The sequence below is a fragment of the Phodopus roborovskii genome, unplaced genomic scaffold (genome assembly GCF_943737965.1).
Source record: "Phodopus roborovskii unplaced genomic scaffold, PHOROB, whole genome shotgun sequence".
NCBI lineage: Eukaryota > Metazoa > Chordata > Mammalia > Rodentia > Cricetidae > Phodopus > Phodopus roborovskii.
The window spans coordinates 3,171,467-3,188,993 of NW_026126575.1; the positions used below are offsets into that span (position 1 = coordinate 3,171,467).

A 17,527-nucleotide genomic window follows, 5' to 3' on the forward strand; every position below is an offset into this window, starting at 1 on the left:
CTGTCTCTGCTTCTCTCCTCTCTCTCTCTCCTCTCTCTCTCTCTCTCTCTCTCTCTCTCTCTCTCTCTCTCTCTCAGTCTATCTCTCTCTCCCCTTTCCTTAGCAAGATAAGATGTCCTAGCAGATCTATATAGGCTGGGACACCTGCCCTTTAGCTGCTGTGAGAGATGTCAGCAGCTACCTTGTCACTGATTGTGACCTCAGAAGCTTCCGACCTTGCAATGGGCCCATGGACCCTGTTGGCACTAAGCCATGGGGTTATGGCTCCATGGGTGGCCTGGCACCCAGAACTATGGCCAGCATCAACCCCTGTGGTGTCATTTAATCCTGTGCACCAATGTGCAGCTCTGCTAGTTTGCTTGCTCCCAGAACACCCTGGACCTGGGCCTCCCATATGACCAAGGTTTCTGAGTGTGGCAGGAGAGCACAGCTGTGGGGCCACAGTAGCTCTACTGCTTGCACCTTCCTGGACAGGAGCAGTTTGGGGGCTTTGTGATCCAAGTCCTAACCCTTGTCACATGGGAGATTTAAGCTAGGCTGTCTTGGTGAGCTTCAGTAGCCTGTGGGAACATCCCCATACCAGTCAGTGAAGTTACACTTACTGCTGTAAGATGTAGCAATGTGTGGAATGGGTGTTATGGAGTTAAAAGATTCCCTGGATTCTACAGTGGTCCCAATCCCAGAGGGAAGCAGCTGCTGACAGGGCCATCCTGCAAATGGATGGCAGGTGGCTGGAAGAGACTTCTGCCACCTACATGGTCATTTAGGATTGAGCTATTCTGGAAGCTCAGCATTCCTATTTTTCCTGGGTGGATGCAAGCAAAGCAGTTTGCTTGCTGTTGGTCTTTTTCCCTTCCCATGGTAAATGAGGCAGTAACAATGTTCTCTATCAGTGGGGAAGTCACATGAGCTTGACAGATGCCACTCATGACCTCAGTGTTGCCTCTGCTGTAGTAGCCTCCTCGTGTTTTCTAGCCATGGCTGAGAGGAACAGAGCCTGACTCCCTCTGTGATGGAATCGAAAGGCCCCAAGAAGCCCCACCGATATAAGAAACGCAAAATCAAGGCCCAGGAGAGACTCCTCAAGAAGTTTCCTTACAGGTACAAGAGGCCTAGACACCTAAGTCTGAGTCCTGTTGCCACCCTCATATTGTTCCTAGGTCTGAGAAGCTGGAATTTTCTGAGGAGGTGGAGATGGGGGGGGGGGGACTAGTCCTTAGGAACACTGTTGTGGTCAAAGATCTAGCTCTCCCTTCGTCACCTGCTGTCCAAGTTCAGGGAAGCCAAAAGGTGGAATGAAGGGCTTGTAAAGCACTGAATATGAGGCCAGACACATAGGAAGGTCCAGGTGTGAACTCCTCTGGGTGGCTGGCTGCAGGCACTTAACCACTCAAGGGCTCTTCTAGGTTATGTTGGTTGACAGAGCCCAACCCAGCATCCATACAGTCCTGGCAGGCCAAGAGCAACTCACTGAAGGATCAGCTGCCCTTACAGAAGAAGCTGGTGCCAACTCGGTCTATTCCCCTCCCAAGGTAAGTTCCTGACTTTGGGTGATCTCAATGGCCACACAAAGACACATTTGTCTCATTGACATCACCCTGCCCTATACAGGGAAACCTCAGTCACCTTCGGGCAGGTCCTCTCAGAGAGTCAGCAGACACGTGACTACATTGCTTCATCGTAAACCACTAGGCTACAAGCGTTGCCTGTACACAGGTGTGGTGGACAAGCCGCTCCATCCTGAGGGACTTCAGGGACAGATGGCAAAGGGAACCCTGACACCCCAGCCCCACCCCAATGCCTCAGTATGGCCACTGTGAGAAAGTAGTTCTTCCCCAGCAGGAGCAGCCAGGGCTCTGGAGCTAGGGAATAGATATGGAAGCTGTACAGCTCACCACATCAGATCAGAAGAGCAGGTGCAAGTGGAGAAACCCTGGCCCCATGAGGTCCTCTAGCTCTAAATTCTTCCTACTTCTTGCTGCAAGCCCAGCCAACAAGGTCAGTTGTGGGACCCAGAGCATGGAGGAAGGAGAGGGAGCAAGGTGAAAAAAGAACAGGAACCCTGAAGAAGCTGGTGTAGGGGAGTGCACTTGCAGGCACCATAAGGGGGAAGAGAGCAAGGACCCACCTAGTGGACTTGTGAAGGCAGCCTCAGGCCAGAAGGTAAGAGGAGCCAGGCACAGGTGGGAGGGGCCAGTCTCGGACTGAGGACAGTCTCTGGTGGGAAGCTAGGATGTAGTCTCAGGTGATGGTAACCACAGAAGAAAACTGTGCATGACTTAGCTGAACTTATCAACCAACATAGCTCACCCAGTGGATAGGCAGGACCAGGGTACACCCTGAGGCCCCAGAAGCATTTGAATCTGCTGTGTCTAACTCGGATTTCCAAGGCTGGACAAGCAGGTAGCAAGAGTGGTGTGTGGGCCACTCCCTGTGCCTCTTTGGCTGTAGCCATTGACTACAGAGGCTGCATATGTGGCTGGGATGGGGCTAGCTGGAGACATCCTTCAAGAGCCTTCCTAAGTATGCCCTGGCTGGTTGGAACCTGCAAGGTTCCCTGGGCCAGGTGTGGTTCTGTATGGCTTCTCTAGGGTTGGAACTCCGGACTACACATCACCATTCAGCTTCTACTCACAGACTCCTCATCCCCCACTGTGTAAGCACTGGGAACTTAAATTACTGAGACTTCGTTTCCCCAGACAAGACCTTGGCAAGCTGCTTCCTCCGAAGGCCAGTGCTGACCAGCCCTACACCAGTGAGACTTAAGCGCCATCTGAGAGTTTCCCCTAGAACATCCACTCTCCATGGCCCCTTTCTCAGCCACCTTCTCTCTGCTCCAGGCAGCTGCCATAGAAACATTTGTAAATGCAAGCAGCATTCTAGGCCACCAAAAACCAGGGGTGGTCCATCCCTGACACCCAAAGACCGTACAGCGTCAATAAACTTGGCAGGTTTAAATCCCATTTCTGCTTAGTCAATCTGCCTCTAGATTCTCGTTTTTAAAATGGTTATAATATTTGATCATACGGCCTTGGAGTAAAGAATAAATAGGGCAAATAACACTTCTAGAACTTTATCCAGATACATGTGCATGTAAGCCAAGGTGTTGGGACAATAATGGCACTTGTTCTAGTAGTTGGAAAATAGCAAGAGTGGGAAGCCAACTAAACACCTGCTAGTAGGCATTGCTAATGCTCATAGCTGCACCTGCAACCTTAGGTAGCCATTAAAAGAAAGAGGCAACTATGTATTGATCTGGAATGATCTATAAGGTATAGAAATATTCTTAAATTATAGAAGTATCTGAGAACTGTCTTGTATATACTAAAATGTGTGTGTATGCATTAGAGTGTGTTGTCTGCATGGGGACATGTTGGCATGTGAGGAAACATCTACATGGAGCATAATAGTTGATGCCTCATTAGAGAGCACGTGTGTGTGACCATCATCAGAGTGTATAATCATGGAAGTGATGGTGGCAGGACAGCACTTCAAAACATCTGGATGTGACACACCTGGGACTGTGGCATTATAGTTGGGTGTCAGCTTCAGCTAAAAGGTTCCATCAGAGGCTTCCTGGAAGCTGAGTTGAGCTAGTAACCAAGGCAAGTGATTCAGAAACAGGTGTGAACAGCTGAACTCCTTACGGAGTGAGGGCCAGGATATACCTAAGCACAGAGAGTGGGTGATGGCTGGTGTGACTACAGGCCCCAGCCTCTCACTCCACAGTTTGGTTGGAAGGGCAGAGTTATGGTCTTGGGTTGCTGGGAAAGATACCAGCCCCTGGGCTCCACACATTCCTCCAGTGGGGAGAAGGGCAGGCCTGGGACAAGGACTCAAGATAGCCATCAGTAGTAGGGGCAGTTCCTTTCAAGATCCATAGAGTCAAGGGCCTGCACAGGCCAATGGCTGCTCACAGACATGCTCTGAAGGCCTCCTGCAGGTTCCTGTGAGGAGAACCCAGCACAAACAAAGGCCAGGGGTGAATGACTGAGGAGGCAGGTCCCAGGGCCCCTCTGCACCCCACAGACAGGGTTTGACTTTGCCTGCTCTCAGTTGGTTGCCTGAGGCTCTCCTTTACCTAGATAGAAAACTGAGGCCATGAGGAAAAACTATGCAGTGCTGCCAGTCCCAACCCTTGAGTGCCTGAGGCCCAGGGCTGGACTGGCACAGCCAGAGGCTTCAGCTCAAATCCTGAGAGCCATGGGCCCTGTAGAAGCAGAGACCAGGGGCTCCGCACGCTCAGGCTGGGGGAGCATTTCCCTGAGCTTTAAAGGCCGCCCATCTCTAGTGAGTCAACAGCATCAGCGGTAGAGGTGTCTGCTGCTGTCACAACTTGTTGACAGGTATTTGCTCCTACAGTGAGCGAGCTGTCCCCACAGCCCTTCAGTCACAGCTCCTGGCCCTCTCCGCTGTTCCTTGTCTCCTCCACCATTTCTTCTCCCATTGGTTATTCTTGGCTGCTCTCTAACTCCAGCCGCCCGCTTGCTGCCACCATCACCACCACCTGTGGACTACTGTGGACCTGGCATAGGTTCCATGACCGCTTTCCTCTGATCTGCCTGCCACCTTGCATTCTTGTGCCACTCAGCAGCAGAAGAAACTGAGGTTCAGAAACACGGCGAGTTGCCCAAGATCTGGCAGATAAATGGCCCAACGAGGCAGAGAAAATCTCCAAAGTGAAAATGTACCAAAACATATTTATTAAAAAAAATAAAATACACAACAAACACCTGCCACCATATTGCATCCTGCCTCGCCTCTGAAGACACAGGGGAAGACCTGGAATTTTGCAATGTGATCAAAGGTAGATCTGCCAGGTAGAGGCGGAATGTTACTACTCTACCATCCTATAACTGCAAGGTGGCAGCAAGCAGCTCACACTGTCTCCTAAGCAGTGCCTGCTGACAGGGACAGCCATTCCTCCCAAGCTGGGCAGGACATGCCTTTTCTCTGGCTTGCCAGCCTGAGTGAAGAGAAGAAGGCACAGGGCAGGATATCAGACCACATTGAGCCAAACCCTGGCATTCTGTCTTGTAGCACCATGGACAGGCTCTGCATAGACATGACCGAGAATGGCCTCTTACAACCAACCAACCACCACTACCACCAAACAAACAAAAACCTGGGTTCCTGGAAAGAAGCCTGCCTCGTGCAGCAGAAGAGATATTGATCAAACCAAAGGCAGAAAGGGCCAGAACCGTCACCCGAGGCAAGCTGTGCCCAACCCAGTTGGTATGAGTGGGGCCTGTTTCCAGGATCTTGGTCAGGCCCACTGGGTAAGGTATTAGAATGGTTCTCCAAACCACACTACCAGGTTCACTTCAGGCTTCCTGACAGCCTCTTGGTCACAGCAGTCACAGGCCTCCTCAGCATCCACCGACCCTAATGTAGCCTCAGGTAGGAGGGGGCAGAATAGTTAAAGAGAAAAAAGTCCATCTTATAGAGGTCAAAGAGGCGGCGCTGGTAGAAGGGGCTGATGTCCTGGAAGAGGCGCCGGGCCTGGTCACGAGTGGGGTCCTTCTCTGGCCTCCGTGGTGGAGCCGGGAAGCTTAGACCAGGCTCACCCACCAGGTCCAGTACAAATGCTGCGTCATCAGCCAGCGTCTCGAACTTGCCTACTATGTCATAGCGCACTAGGCATGGGTGGCACAGCGCGTGCGCGCGCTCCCAGTGTTCGTTGAAGGGCTCGTGGCGGCGTGTGCGCGGGTCGAGCAGGTAGGCCAGGAACTCCGCAAAGCGCACGTCGTGGCCACGGGACAGCGCGTCCGGCTGCGCGTGTGGTCGTAGGCGGCGCACGATGCGCGTGCCATAGCGCCGCTGGAAGGCCGCACTGTGTGGCTGCACCAGCTTGTTGCGGTAGGCGGAGGCCAGTCGCTCGAAGGGCTCGCGCACAAAGAGAAAGGCTAGGTAGTCGCGCAGCCTCCGGTTGACCTCTGCCGGTGCAAAGTCAGCCAGAGAGGGCAGCAGGCCAGGCGCGTGCGCCTCGTGTGCAGGGATGGAGCCTGGGTCCCCACGGCCACGCAGTGCCAGCAGCGTGCGCTTCCAGTTGGTGCAAGCCACCTTGGGCACGTAGCAGTACAGCAGTCTGTGTGCGTCGTCCACCAGCACGTGCCGCAGGTCCTCTGGCTGCAGCAGGCGCTGTCGTAGTGTGTGGCGGCTGCAGGCCTGGTGTAGCAGCTCGCGCCGCTGCTGGTGTACCTGGGCCATCACAGAGTGCCCACCCTGGAGGTAAAGTGATGGAGGCGGGCAGGATGGAGCATCAGAGTGCAGCAGGCTCCAGGCCAAGGCTGCACAGATGCCATGTGCCCAGGGACTCAGGCAAGGGATCACCCCCCCCCAACACACACACACACACACACACACAGAGAAAGAGAGAGGGAGGGAGGGAGGGAGGGAGGGAGGGAGGGAGGGAGGGGAGGGAGGGAGAGAGAGAGAGAGAGAGAGAGAGAGAGAGAGAGAGAGAGAGAGATTGAGGAAACTGGAACCCCAGAGGTGTTACCAATCTCTGCATGGTCTGGGGTCAAAATCTACCCTGGAATTGGAAGAAACGCAGTCTAACTGCTGAGGCAGGAAGGATGAGAAGACCTACATGTGCTGGGTACTGTGTGCATTCTAGGATTGCCGAGATTGAGTCTTTACAGAACTGGGTAAACCGAATAAAGGATGGTCAAGGGCAGGGTGCACAGTATATAACCACAGGCACACATATACTCTCTGTCCTCTACTGGGTTTAATTCCTGCTGCCTTCTTATGTCTTCCCCACTTCACCCACTCTGACAAGGACAACGGCATGGCTGTGCCCCCGCTAGCTTTGAAGCCCTCCCTTGGCATTAGCCATTCAGATACTTGTAGGATATGGTTTTTTATGTGTGTGGCGGTTAGATAGACTTCTGATTCTGTATTAATGGATGGACACATTTCTTTGGACCTTGATTTATCATCCCCCCCCCCCCCAGCTTAGTGTTTCATTTTATACATATGGGTATTTTGCCTTCATATACATTGGGTGTGCCACGTGCATGCAGTGCCCAAAGAGGCCAGAAGAGGGTGTCGAATCCCCTGGAACTACAAATGGGAATGAGCCACCATGTGGATGCAAGGAATCAAACCTGGGTTCCCTAGAAGGGCAGTGAGTGGTCTTACTCCAGCCCCCCACTATCAAATGTTAATCTCAGTGCTTTGTCAGGAATCTTGATCTTTTCCTTGTCTGTTTTTGCTCTGGGGGAAGGGGCACCAGCCACCAGTATTTATCTATCACTTCCTGTATTCCAATCACAGTATAGCACCATAAATTAGGTCCTATTCAGAGGACCAAGGGTGTGGACCACTTAGGGAGCCTTAGCCACTCAAAGACCCAAGCTGTACTTACAGAGTAATCCTTCAAATTTATTCTTCAATAGGATCCTCATCTAAGACTAGCCCCTACTGTCTTTCCACCTCCATGGTTTTGAGATTGACAAAGGGAGGCCACTAGGGTGCAGGGCATTGTTAAAATCTATTAAAGTTACTCTTGGTGTTGATAACTGTGCCATCCTTCTGCTGTTTGTTTTTCTGAAAATAATCAAAGATTTGGGGAATGAGTCGTTTGGGTTCCTAATTAGCAGCTGCTGGACTTTTTCCCTGGACGTCCTGACTAAAAGGATGACATGAAAATAGCCAAACTCTCCTTATGCCATCACAGACCATCTTGAACACTTACAGACACCTTGAGAAAACTGTACAAAGATCACAGCCTTTCTGGGTGCTGCAGCATCAGACGCTTCTCTGGAAGGTCTTCTCTTGCCTACTTTCTGTAGTGTGGGCTGAGATGGCAGCAGGCAGGAGACTCAGCTGAGGAAGAGCGCCTGCTGCTGCAGCCTGCACTGCACAGCAAGGTAGCCAGCTGTCTGGCAGCTGAACACTCAGAGAATGGCCAGAACAGGCAAAGACCACAGAGTATAGAAGGCTTAAAGAACCAGAGAAGGGGAAAGTGCATGCCCTGTTTCCTGGAAAATTCTAGAACCCTGCCAGGTGTTTAGGGTCGAATCTCAAAGGCAAGCCCAAGCACTGTGACATTGGCTCATGTAAAAGGTTTAGGAACCCTGACTTTCTGCACTGACACAGGAGCAGCAACATTAGTAGGACTAAAGTTCCTGATACTCCAGGCCTGAGTAAGGGCTATAACATCATATGGCACCATTTACTGCTGTTCTCACCTGCCTAAGCATAGCTCAAAGCTGCCAAACAACTAAAAACATATGCACACAAAAACTTGTACATGTGTGTTCATAGCAGCATTATTCCTATTGGCAAAAACATGGAAACATCTTAAATGTCCATTATCTGACAAATGGATAAATAGTATGTGTCATATCCGTAACAATATTATTCACCATTAAGTGGGATGAAAGTATGACAAATTCCACAACACAGATAAGCCTTGAAAGCTTTATGCAGGGTGAAAGAAGCTAGGCATAAAAGGCCAACTATTGTATGGCGCTCTCTCTCTCTCTCTCTCTCTCTCTCTCTCTCTCTCTCTCTCTCTCTCTCTCTCTCTCTCTCTGACACAGGGCCACCCTGACTGTCCTGGAACTTACAAGTTATTCTCCTGTCTCGACCTCCTGAGTGTTGGGACTAACTGAACAGTCATATGATTCCTTTTGTATAGATATTCAAAACAGGTAAATCTACAGACAGGAAGTGGATTAGTGGTTGTCGGGCTAGAAGAGAAGGAATAGGAATAACCATAATATGATCATAGTCTCTCAGTGTTACAAATGTTCTGGAATTATACAGTGGTGAGGTCACATGTAAAATATGAAAAACCACTGAATCAGCCATTTCAAAATAGTGAATTTATGCTGAGTTATTTCTCAGGAAGTTAAAGGCCTTAGCTCAGAGGCCATAGTAGAGGAAGAAATGGTAGATCCCCAGCTTTGGGCATGAGATCATGGATGCTGGTGGTATGTGGGTATGTGCCCACATGAACATATGTGTTTCTAAGGCTTTTTAAAAGTATTCTGCAGCGGTCCATGATTTATTAAATGACGTGACCTTTGTGTTTTATGGGGGAGGGAAGAACACAAAGTGTTTCAGAAAGGATGGGTGGAGGGGCACTTTTTCTTTTCCTTTAAATGCTGACCGAGTCCCAGAATCCACAGGCTGGGATGGGCTTTAGAGTAAAAGGGAGGGAGTTGGTGATGTAATGTGGGGGTTCTTTGTTAGTTATCCTGCTTGTGTTAATTCCAAAGGAGAGCTAAAGCAGGGAAGTAGACAAGCAGAGATACAGACTTGAACTCCAGAAAGTGACATTTTGGAAGAGTTAAAATGCACTGTTGTGGGATATTTGTACACTGTGTGACGATGGTATAATAAAAAGCAGAACGGCCAATAGCTAGGTAGGAGTTATAACACTTCTGGGCAGAGAGAGGAAGGAAGAGGAGATATCTAGGTATGTACAAAACACCAGGAGATATGGAGAGGAAAAAAGTACAAGGTGGAAGAGAGCTAACATCACATGATAGAATGTAGATTAATATAAATGGGTCAATTTAAGTTATAAGAACTAGTTAGGACCTAGCTGAGCTTTCCTAATTAAGAAGTTCCCCTGTCATTATTTGGGAGTTGACTAGAAGGACAGAAAAAGACTCCTTACAATGTATATCCTAGATCTTGCCTGGAGCCCACACAAGGACCAGTCCCATCTGGGAAGGATCAGAACCTAGCTGAAGAGACACGAACTGCACTGAACTGTCACTGTTCTTTGTCACCATGCCAAGTTCAGCTATGCCATAGGGTCTGTAGACTGAAACCATCCTGTTCTTGCTACCAGGAGTGCCTTGGAAACCTGGCTGCACCCAGAGCCCCACAGGCCACACTGCCCTCAACCTCCTCACAGCCCAGCACACCCTTGTAGAGGAATGCCATCTAGTCCTTGACTCACCTCCCTACTCATAAACTGTGTTGGGACTTGTGCCTAGCCTCAGAAGAACCAGCCTGCAGCCTCACACCTTCACAAAATGGATGAGTCTAGGGTAGGCATATGGTCTGGCTCTGATCAAAGAGATGTAGGGAAGTTGGCCAGCTGCTCCTGGGAAAGGCTTTTCCTTGGGGTACAAAGGAAGAAGGCATGGGGGGAAACACCCAGACCTTCAATCACCCACCCCATCCTGGGATCCTCTCCTGTGAGGACGGCAGTCATCCTGCAGTCATAAGGCTACAAATCTGTAACAGCAGTCAACAATCAGAGGATGACAGGGCACTATGCCACTGCTGTCCCATGGGGCTGCTGGCCTTTCTGTTAACACTGCTGTTGTTTACAGACTTGAAAATTCTAAGACAGTCAACATGGTCCCCTCAGCAGATGACAAAACCCAGGCATGGGAGAAGTGAGCTTCCTGAGGTCATGGCATTTTGAGAGAGGCTGGCTCTTAAGCTTGGGGCTGGTTGTAGGGACTCAACGGCTGGGACCACATCTGCACTACAGCTTTTGCTCCTCCCAGTGAGCTTCCCAGTCACCCAGCTGACTCAGTTCTTTATGAGCTCCATGACTGGTGCAGGGTCTTGGCCCTTTGCTTCAGTTTCCCATCAGTTAACAGACATAACAGTAGCTTTATATTAATTGTGGTTTGCATAAGATGAAACAAGATCAGTCCTCATCCCCTGACATTTCTATTGCTGCCATGTCTCCACAGTCAAGGTATATGGCTTCAAAGGATTTGACTCCAACAGTCCCTGGATCCTGAAACTCTAGAGGACACATCTGTCCCTCTGAAGGCTGCACAGCTAGTCGAATCTAGGACCTCTTAAGAGTCTGTCCTCCACCTACTCAGTGTGCAACCAGGAATGAGCCAGACATATTCTTTGAACCAGGACTTCCTTGTCTGCAACCCAAGGGTGTGGCTAGGTTCAGAAGATAACCTCACTATTCCCCACACAGCAGTCCAAGAGAATCTTCTGTCCCTGCTGCCCCTGTTGATTGCCCCTGCTTAAAATCCTCCATGGCTTCCCATTCCCCTTGCCACTGATTTGCAAGCACATGGAATGCTGCCTACCTCCCAGGCTCAGTGTAGACAACCTCTCTGCCCTCCTCTATAAGGTTGTTGGCCTAGATGTTCCCTCTGACTGTGGTGTTCAAGTTTTCCTCTTTAGGTTCCATTGCAAGCCCCTCTCTTGGATAATACTCTCTCCCCATCCCTACCAGAATCCCCTTGGAGAGTTCCCTGTAGTCCCCACTATTCCCTCAGAGCACAACTCTTGATTTCATGAATGTGTAAATGCTGGTCAGACTATGTCCTACCTAGCTGTGCTGTCTGCTTGTGAGGGCAGAACCCGGTCCAGCTATTTGCCACTTAGTCTCAGCACAAGAGAATGTGTTGAGCAATATTATTTTAACTGGGAAAAGATGCTTTGCATTTATTTATGCTGTGGGGTATTACTTTAACTGTGTAAAGGTGTGTTACATTTGTATGTTGCATTTAACTGTTAGGATGTATGTATAATTATAAAAAGATGTGTTGTATTTGTTTCGCCTTGCCTGCGTAAGGTACCTGATTGGTCTAATAAAAAGCTGAATGGCCAATATCTAGGTAGGAGAGGGATAGGCAGGGATGTTGGGCAGAGAGAATAAATAGGAGAAAGAAGAGACAGAAGAGGAACGAGAAAGAAAAAGGAGGATAGAACAAGGGACAAGGCCCTGGCAAGAAGCCAGGCACTTGCCATCCAGCTAGATAGGAGAAGCAATGAAAATAAGATATATAGAAAGTAAGAAAAGAGAATGATTCCTGAGAGGAAAGGTAGATAAAGAGAAAAAGGTTAATTTAAATTAAAAGAGCTAGTCAGAAATAAGCCTAAGCTAGATTGAGCATTCAAAATTATCAAGTCCCTGTGTCATGGTTTGGGAGCTGGTTGCTGGCTCAAAAAGAAAAAAGCCTGGTACAAGAATGGCTTCATACAGTAGGTGCTAATTCATGCACCAGGTGTGGGGTCTCCTAGTGGTATTTAGGTAGTCATACTTGTTTGATTTTAGTTTTAAAAAAAACAACTTTATGATGGTGGCATTCAGAAAGAGCTGCTGCTAACTTTGAATGTAGACTTTTTCATGGGCTTAGATCTTCCCCTGTAGGGGGAGAGGACAGTGAGTCTGACTACACACACACACACACACACACACACACACACACACACACACACACACACACACACACACAATCACTAGGAGAGCAGCTACATCTGCAGTTTCCTGTATGGTCAAGGGTCCCATTTTGATTTAACAATATGTAAGCAAACTGGGTTCCTTGGGCGCTAACCCCATCCTAAGTCAAGGAGTGCTTGTGCTGTTAGATGTGTGAGAGCCTTTCTCAGGCTGTGTGCAGTCCCAGTAGGGATACTTGCTCCATCTGCTCTGGGGTAGGGTTTCCTCTGAACATTCCCATGTTGTACCACATCTAAAATTTGGGAACTCAATGGCCATCTATTTGAACTCCTGGGACAGGCATAATTTAATGGCCATCTGTTTGCTTATCCCCTGGGACAAGCATGGCATAATGACCACCTGTTCACCACTGGTCCCCTGGGACAGACATGGAGCTGTTTTATTTCCTCATGTCTGCAATACATAGCACAGAACAAGCACAGGCCTGTGGTGGGAGTGTGGTGGGAGGGGTGATGAGCTGGGAAAATTGGACTTCCAGGCTACACAGGAAGCCCTGTTGCCCATACTGGACAGACTATGACAGAGGTATGCAGGAGACTGTAGCTTCCTATCCAGGATGTAAAAGGGCATCCCAGTCACTTACCTGGTCCAGGTCATGCAGCAGCTGTAGGGGACTCTTCCTCATTCCTCCAAACCAGCTAGAGCCCAGGGCTTTATTTTCAAATGCTAAAGGGCAACGAGGAGAGAGAGATCACTGTGGTTTGGCCAGTATCCCTAGGACTCATTTAACCCACTTGTGTGACTTATTTTCCTCCAGTGTCTTTTCTGCCTCCTGGGGATTGGGTAAAGGGTGGGCACTGGTAGGGCAGTGTGCTTGGGTCATTCCTACCCTCAAACTCTCCCCTCCCCCATTGGAGAGTGGCAAGTACAGGGGATAAGAGGAAAGGAGCCTGCCTGCCTTCTGGGAAGAGCACCCAGCCCCATCCAATTCTTCTCCTTGGTCTCAGTGCCACCCCCATCCCACTGCCAGCCAGTTCTGCTGAGTCCTGGGGGCTCACAAGTCTGATGGCGGTCCAGTCCCTAAATATGGATTTGAGCATCCAGAAAGGCTGGGCGGTGGCATAGCCAGACTGTAGGCTGCTAGAGTGAGGGCATTAGGCTATATGAAGTACCATAGAAGCCCCTGGGAGCATGCACATGGCCAGAGGTCAGAGGTTTGGATGCTACTCCTGATGAGTTACCTGTTTCCAGAACTGGACAGGGACACTATATTTTTATCTTTCATTCTTCAGCATCCTTAAGACTACAGAGATGTCTGAACACCTCAGGCCGTGTGTGTGTGTGTGTGTGTGTGTGTGTGTGTGTGTGTGTGTGTGTGTAAGTGGCGGGGGGAGGGGGGGCTCGTGCATGAAGCCTGTTTTGAGGATGCCCATGAACCCAGTCCTTGAACTTCTCCAGACTCTACCTGGAAGGGTCTCTGATCCTGCTGCCTTTTTGGTAGAACAGAACTTTCTTTTGAGAATGAGCTACCAGGATAGGCAGGTGCTGCTAATTATAAGCTGTTGCTAAATACGGCAACTGCATCAGGAGTCTGAGCAGGATTGCAACATGGCAGTGACATCTCTCAACACTTGGGGAAAATAGTGTCCTCACCATTCTTCAGATTAGATGTGTCCCTCTAGAACACCTAGTGAAGGGGTCTTCTTAGAGCCTTAGCAAGCAGCTGGGGGACTGTTGTTCCCTGTAGGTCTGTGGGCAAGGTAGAACAGCCTGGAGGGACCACATCACAGCCATTTGACCCACAGCCCTTTTCGGAGGTTCCTGTCTTTCCAGAAGCCACTCCTTGCCTAAGGCCTTCCATTTCCTGGCCAGACCACAGCTGTCTAAGAGTGGGTTCCACAACAGATGCCCAAGGCTTGTGGGTGGAGGACAGGCACCAGGGGTTCCCGGAATAGCTGTGGTCACAGATTACAGGGCCAAGCTATCTCCACCCTGCCAACAAAGAGCCCAGGGCTTCATGCCTGACAAGGACAGGCTGGCTATAGAGGAATGGTGCACACACACACACACACACACACACAGATCATGAGTCCAACCCACCAAAACCACTGAGGCTAGCTCGAAATAGGTCACACTGCAGCCCTAGGACCTTCACCCCCAGCCTTGCTTAACCTGCTTCCAGCTGTACTCCCTCCCCTTCCCAAGACACACAGAATGGAACTGGGGGAGGCAGTGGGTTTGTATGTTCAGGGAGAGGCCTCCACAGAACTAAGACTTCCCTTAACCCCAAAGCAGCAGGGAAGCTAACAACTGTCCTGCTTTAAAGAGGGGAGGGAAAAGAAGAGGAAAAGCCTGAGCGCCAATAATGGGAGATAGATGGGGACAGTCTTGGATTGCAGCTGGGAGAAAGCCTGGATACAGAGTCCGGAAACAATAATACTTTAGAAGGAGACCAGAGCAGACCTGTGGGATGAGAAACAGGCCTGTGACAAGCAGGAATATGCTGACTATCCAGTCAGGCCATCTCCTTCAGCTCAGGACACCAATGTGAGGCCCCGCCAGAACTTTTGGTGCCCCTGAAGAGTGGAAGGAAATCCTGGAGAAAGTGTTGCAGGCCACAGCAGAGGGCTTTGCCCAGGATCCATGTCCTCACAAAGGTGGGGTCCTTGAGATCCTTGGCAGGAGATACTGTGTAACTGTGCTGTGTGGAGCTGACCTGCGTTGTCCTGTCAGGTGGAAACTGTTACTTTCTCACTTATTAGATGGGGAAACTGGCAATCTCAAGGCCAAAACCTCAAGGATATTGATTCCAAAGACAACTCAGGTTCCAGTGTCTTCACTGCTAAGGCCCAGGCCTCCACTTGGCAGGCTCCTGCTCATCCTGCACATCATAGGGGTCCCCAAACTCTGCTTTACTAAGTGGGGTGTCCTACCATGATGGGGAGGGACAAAGCACACAAGGTCACAGGGTGAAACACATCAGTGCACAGGCCTGCAGGAACCTGTGGGCTGAAACATCACAGAAAACTCCACGAAAGCTGACCCCAGTCCTTAGCCCCCACCTCCAGCAGGAAGCCCCATGCCCCAGGCAGGGTAAGGCAGGTTACTTTGGGGGATGGGAGTGGGGTGGGAGTGAGTCCTGCCCAGAGCACATTGCAACAGCCACACTCTGGTTAATAAGTTCTCACTGTTCTGTTGCAAGACAAACCAACACAAGTACCAGCGTGGGTGAGATCAGAGCCTTGGATCTGCTGGCCCCACTCAGATCCCCCCAAATCTTTTCAGGGAGCCCTGTAATCCAGTGTCGGGGCATTCCTCTCTGTGATTGCCCTGAAGGGAGAGTGGGACACATTGGACAAGCTCTTCACAGGAAGAAAGATCGTTCTGCCTCTTTCCAGTTCTACTTAAACTCTATTCACTAACTTTTACAAACCTGTGATCACAGCTACTGGTTTGTCTCACATCAGAGTTCAGGTCCTGTCCAGGATAGAAGTCTCTTGCTGACCATGTTTCCACTAAATGTGGCAGAAAACATCTGCAGTCACTGTACTGGATAGCTTCATGTCTGTTGACACAGGCTAAAGTCATTTGGGAAAAGGAAACCTCAATTGAGAAAATGCCTCTACCAGATGGGCCCAAGGTGTATTTTCAAATGATTGATGTTAAAGGACCCAGTCCACTGTGGGCAGTGCCAATCCTTGGCTGGAGGTCCTGGGTGCCATAAGAAAGCAGGCTGAGCAAGCCAGTAAGCAGCTCTCCTCTGTGGCCTCTGCTTCCACTCCTGCTTTGAGTTCTTGCCCTGTCTTCTTTGATGATTGGCTGTGCTGTAAGGTGTAAGCTGAAATAGACTCTCTTTAAATCATGGGGTCTATCATATCAATAGACACTTTAACTAAAGCCCAGTCTAAGTCAGCCTCCTTTCGGTTTGTCCACAGTGCTTGCTACTGATGGAATCATTTGACCTGGGGCAGGAGTAACACCTCTGGAAGTCAGTTCTATAAGTAGGGGAACTGTGTTGGTTTTCCTGTAATACTTAGACCTCACCCAGTATCAATGACTAAAAACTTGGGGAGGAAAGGGTTTGTTTATTTCATCACAAGTCATTCTCCATCATTGAGGGAAGTTGCTCAAACAAGAGCCTATAGTCAGGGAATAAAGTAGATACTATGGAGAAACAGTTTACTGACTCAATCCACATGGCCTGCTCAACCATTAATCAAGAAGATGCCTCTACAGTCTAGTTTGATGGAAGCATTTTCTCAACTGGGGTTTTCCTCTTTTCAGATGAACCTTAGCTGTGTCAAGTTGACAAAAAAAAAAAAAAAAAAAAAAAAAAAAAAAAACCAGTTTATTAAGTTTCCCATCTAATCAACTTCTGTGCTTCTTTCCATCTACTCTAAATATCTTTGCTTTGTAAAGTGGCACAAATACGGCCAAATCGCCATCCCAGGCAAGGAAGGCAAGGGAGCTGCAATGGCGCCGCCACAGACCCTGTGGGGATGATGATGGTGTGCTGGGCAGTTGTCCTGTCCTCCTCCCTTGACTCTGGGCTCTAGGACTCAAATCCTGTCCCCACAACTCTTGGTTTAAGAAAGCCGCTTCTTTCCCCTTGATCACAGTTGCATCCCTGCTCCTACTTGAGCTGACTGACCTATCAGAGAGCATTTTCCCAGGAGTCTCCTGAGCTCTGGATTCCAGCTGGACCTGGCGAGCCTCTTGGGAGCTCCATCCCAACAGCCATGGCCTCTCCTTTTGCTGTCAGTCTGACATTTAGGTCAAGGGGTTCTGAGATTCTTCTGTTCTCCCAGTTGGCAGATCAAAGACCCTAGCCCCACCCCTAAGTGTGTGTCCAAGAGCAGATGACATGGAGACCTGGGGTTTTAGTATCAAAATGCAACTCTTTGAGGTGGGACACCTATAAATTTCCTTGCTCCTAGACGAGCTCAGTGGCAACATGTTCAACAGACATGTGGTTAGCCGTTTGAGCAGTGGGGAAGTCCAGTCACCAGGACCAGGCTCAGGAAAGAGAGCAAAGGACAGAAGGCGGCCTTGGGGATGACTGTGGCACCACCACTGGGAGCCCAGAGGCAAGGGTGGCCAGTGTTGATAGCAGATTCTGGGGCTCCTCACTAAAAAGAGGCAGTGAGATTCCCCAGGGAAGCTAGAACCTGGCCTCTAAGCCCTCATCACCCATAAATTTTTCCCCATGAGCCCCTGATAAAAAATGTGGCTGGAAAAACGGGCATGACCTCCTGAGGCCTAGGACAGTGGGGCCCTGCACCCTGCAGTCAGACCAGACCTTCCCACTGTCTACCAGCTAGTGCCTACCATAAGCACACATTTCTCCCCTGAAGTGAGTGGAGAGCTAGCTCTGGGAGGTGAGGTTGGCTC

The 17,527-nt window shown here is 49.8% G+C and overlaps 2 protein-coding genes across 2 annotated transcripts; one reads left to right on the forward strand and one right to left on the reverse strand.

Moving 5' to 3' along the window:
• Positions 1–977: 977 nt before the first annotated feature.
• CUNH3orf22 (chromosome unknown C3orf22 homolog) lies at positions 978–2,766 on the forward strand. Its single transcript, XM_051203390.1, has 3 exons — positions 978–1,101; positions 1,407–1,532; positions 2,592–2,766. The coding sequence occupies exons 1-3, from the start codon at positions 1,013–1,015 to the stop codon at positions 2,764–2,766; spliced, it is 390 nt and encodes a 129-aa protein (XP_051059347.1). The 5' UTR covers positions 978–1,012.
• A 2,150-nt stretch (positions 2,767–4,916) lies between these two features.
• Positions 4,917–12,857, reverse strand: Chst13 (carbohydrate sulfotransferase 13). The gene is made up of 2 exons (XM_051203329.1): positions 12,780–12,857; positions 4,917–6,225 (listed from the first exon to the last, which is right to left on the reverse strand). The coding sequence occupies exons 1-2, from the start codon at positions 12,819–12,821 to the stop codon at positions 5,386–5,388; spliced, it is 882 nt and encodes a 293-aa protein (XP_051059286.1). The 5' UTR covers positions 12,822–12,857; the 3' UTR covers positions 4,917–5,385.
• Positions 12,858–17,527: the final 4,670 nt, after the last annotated feature.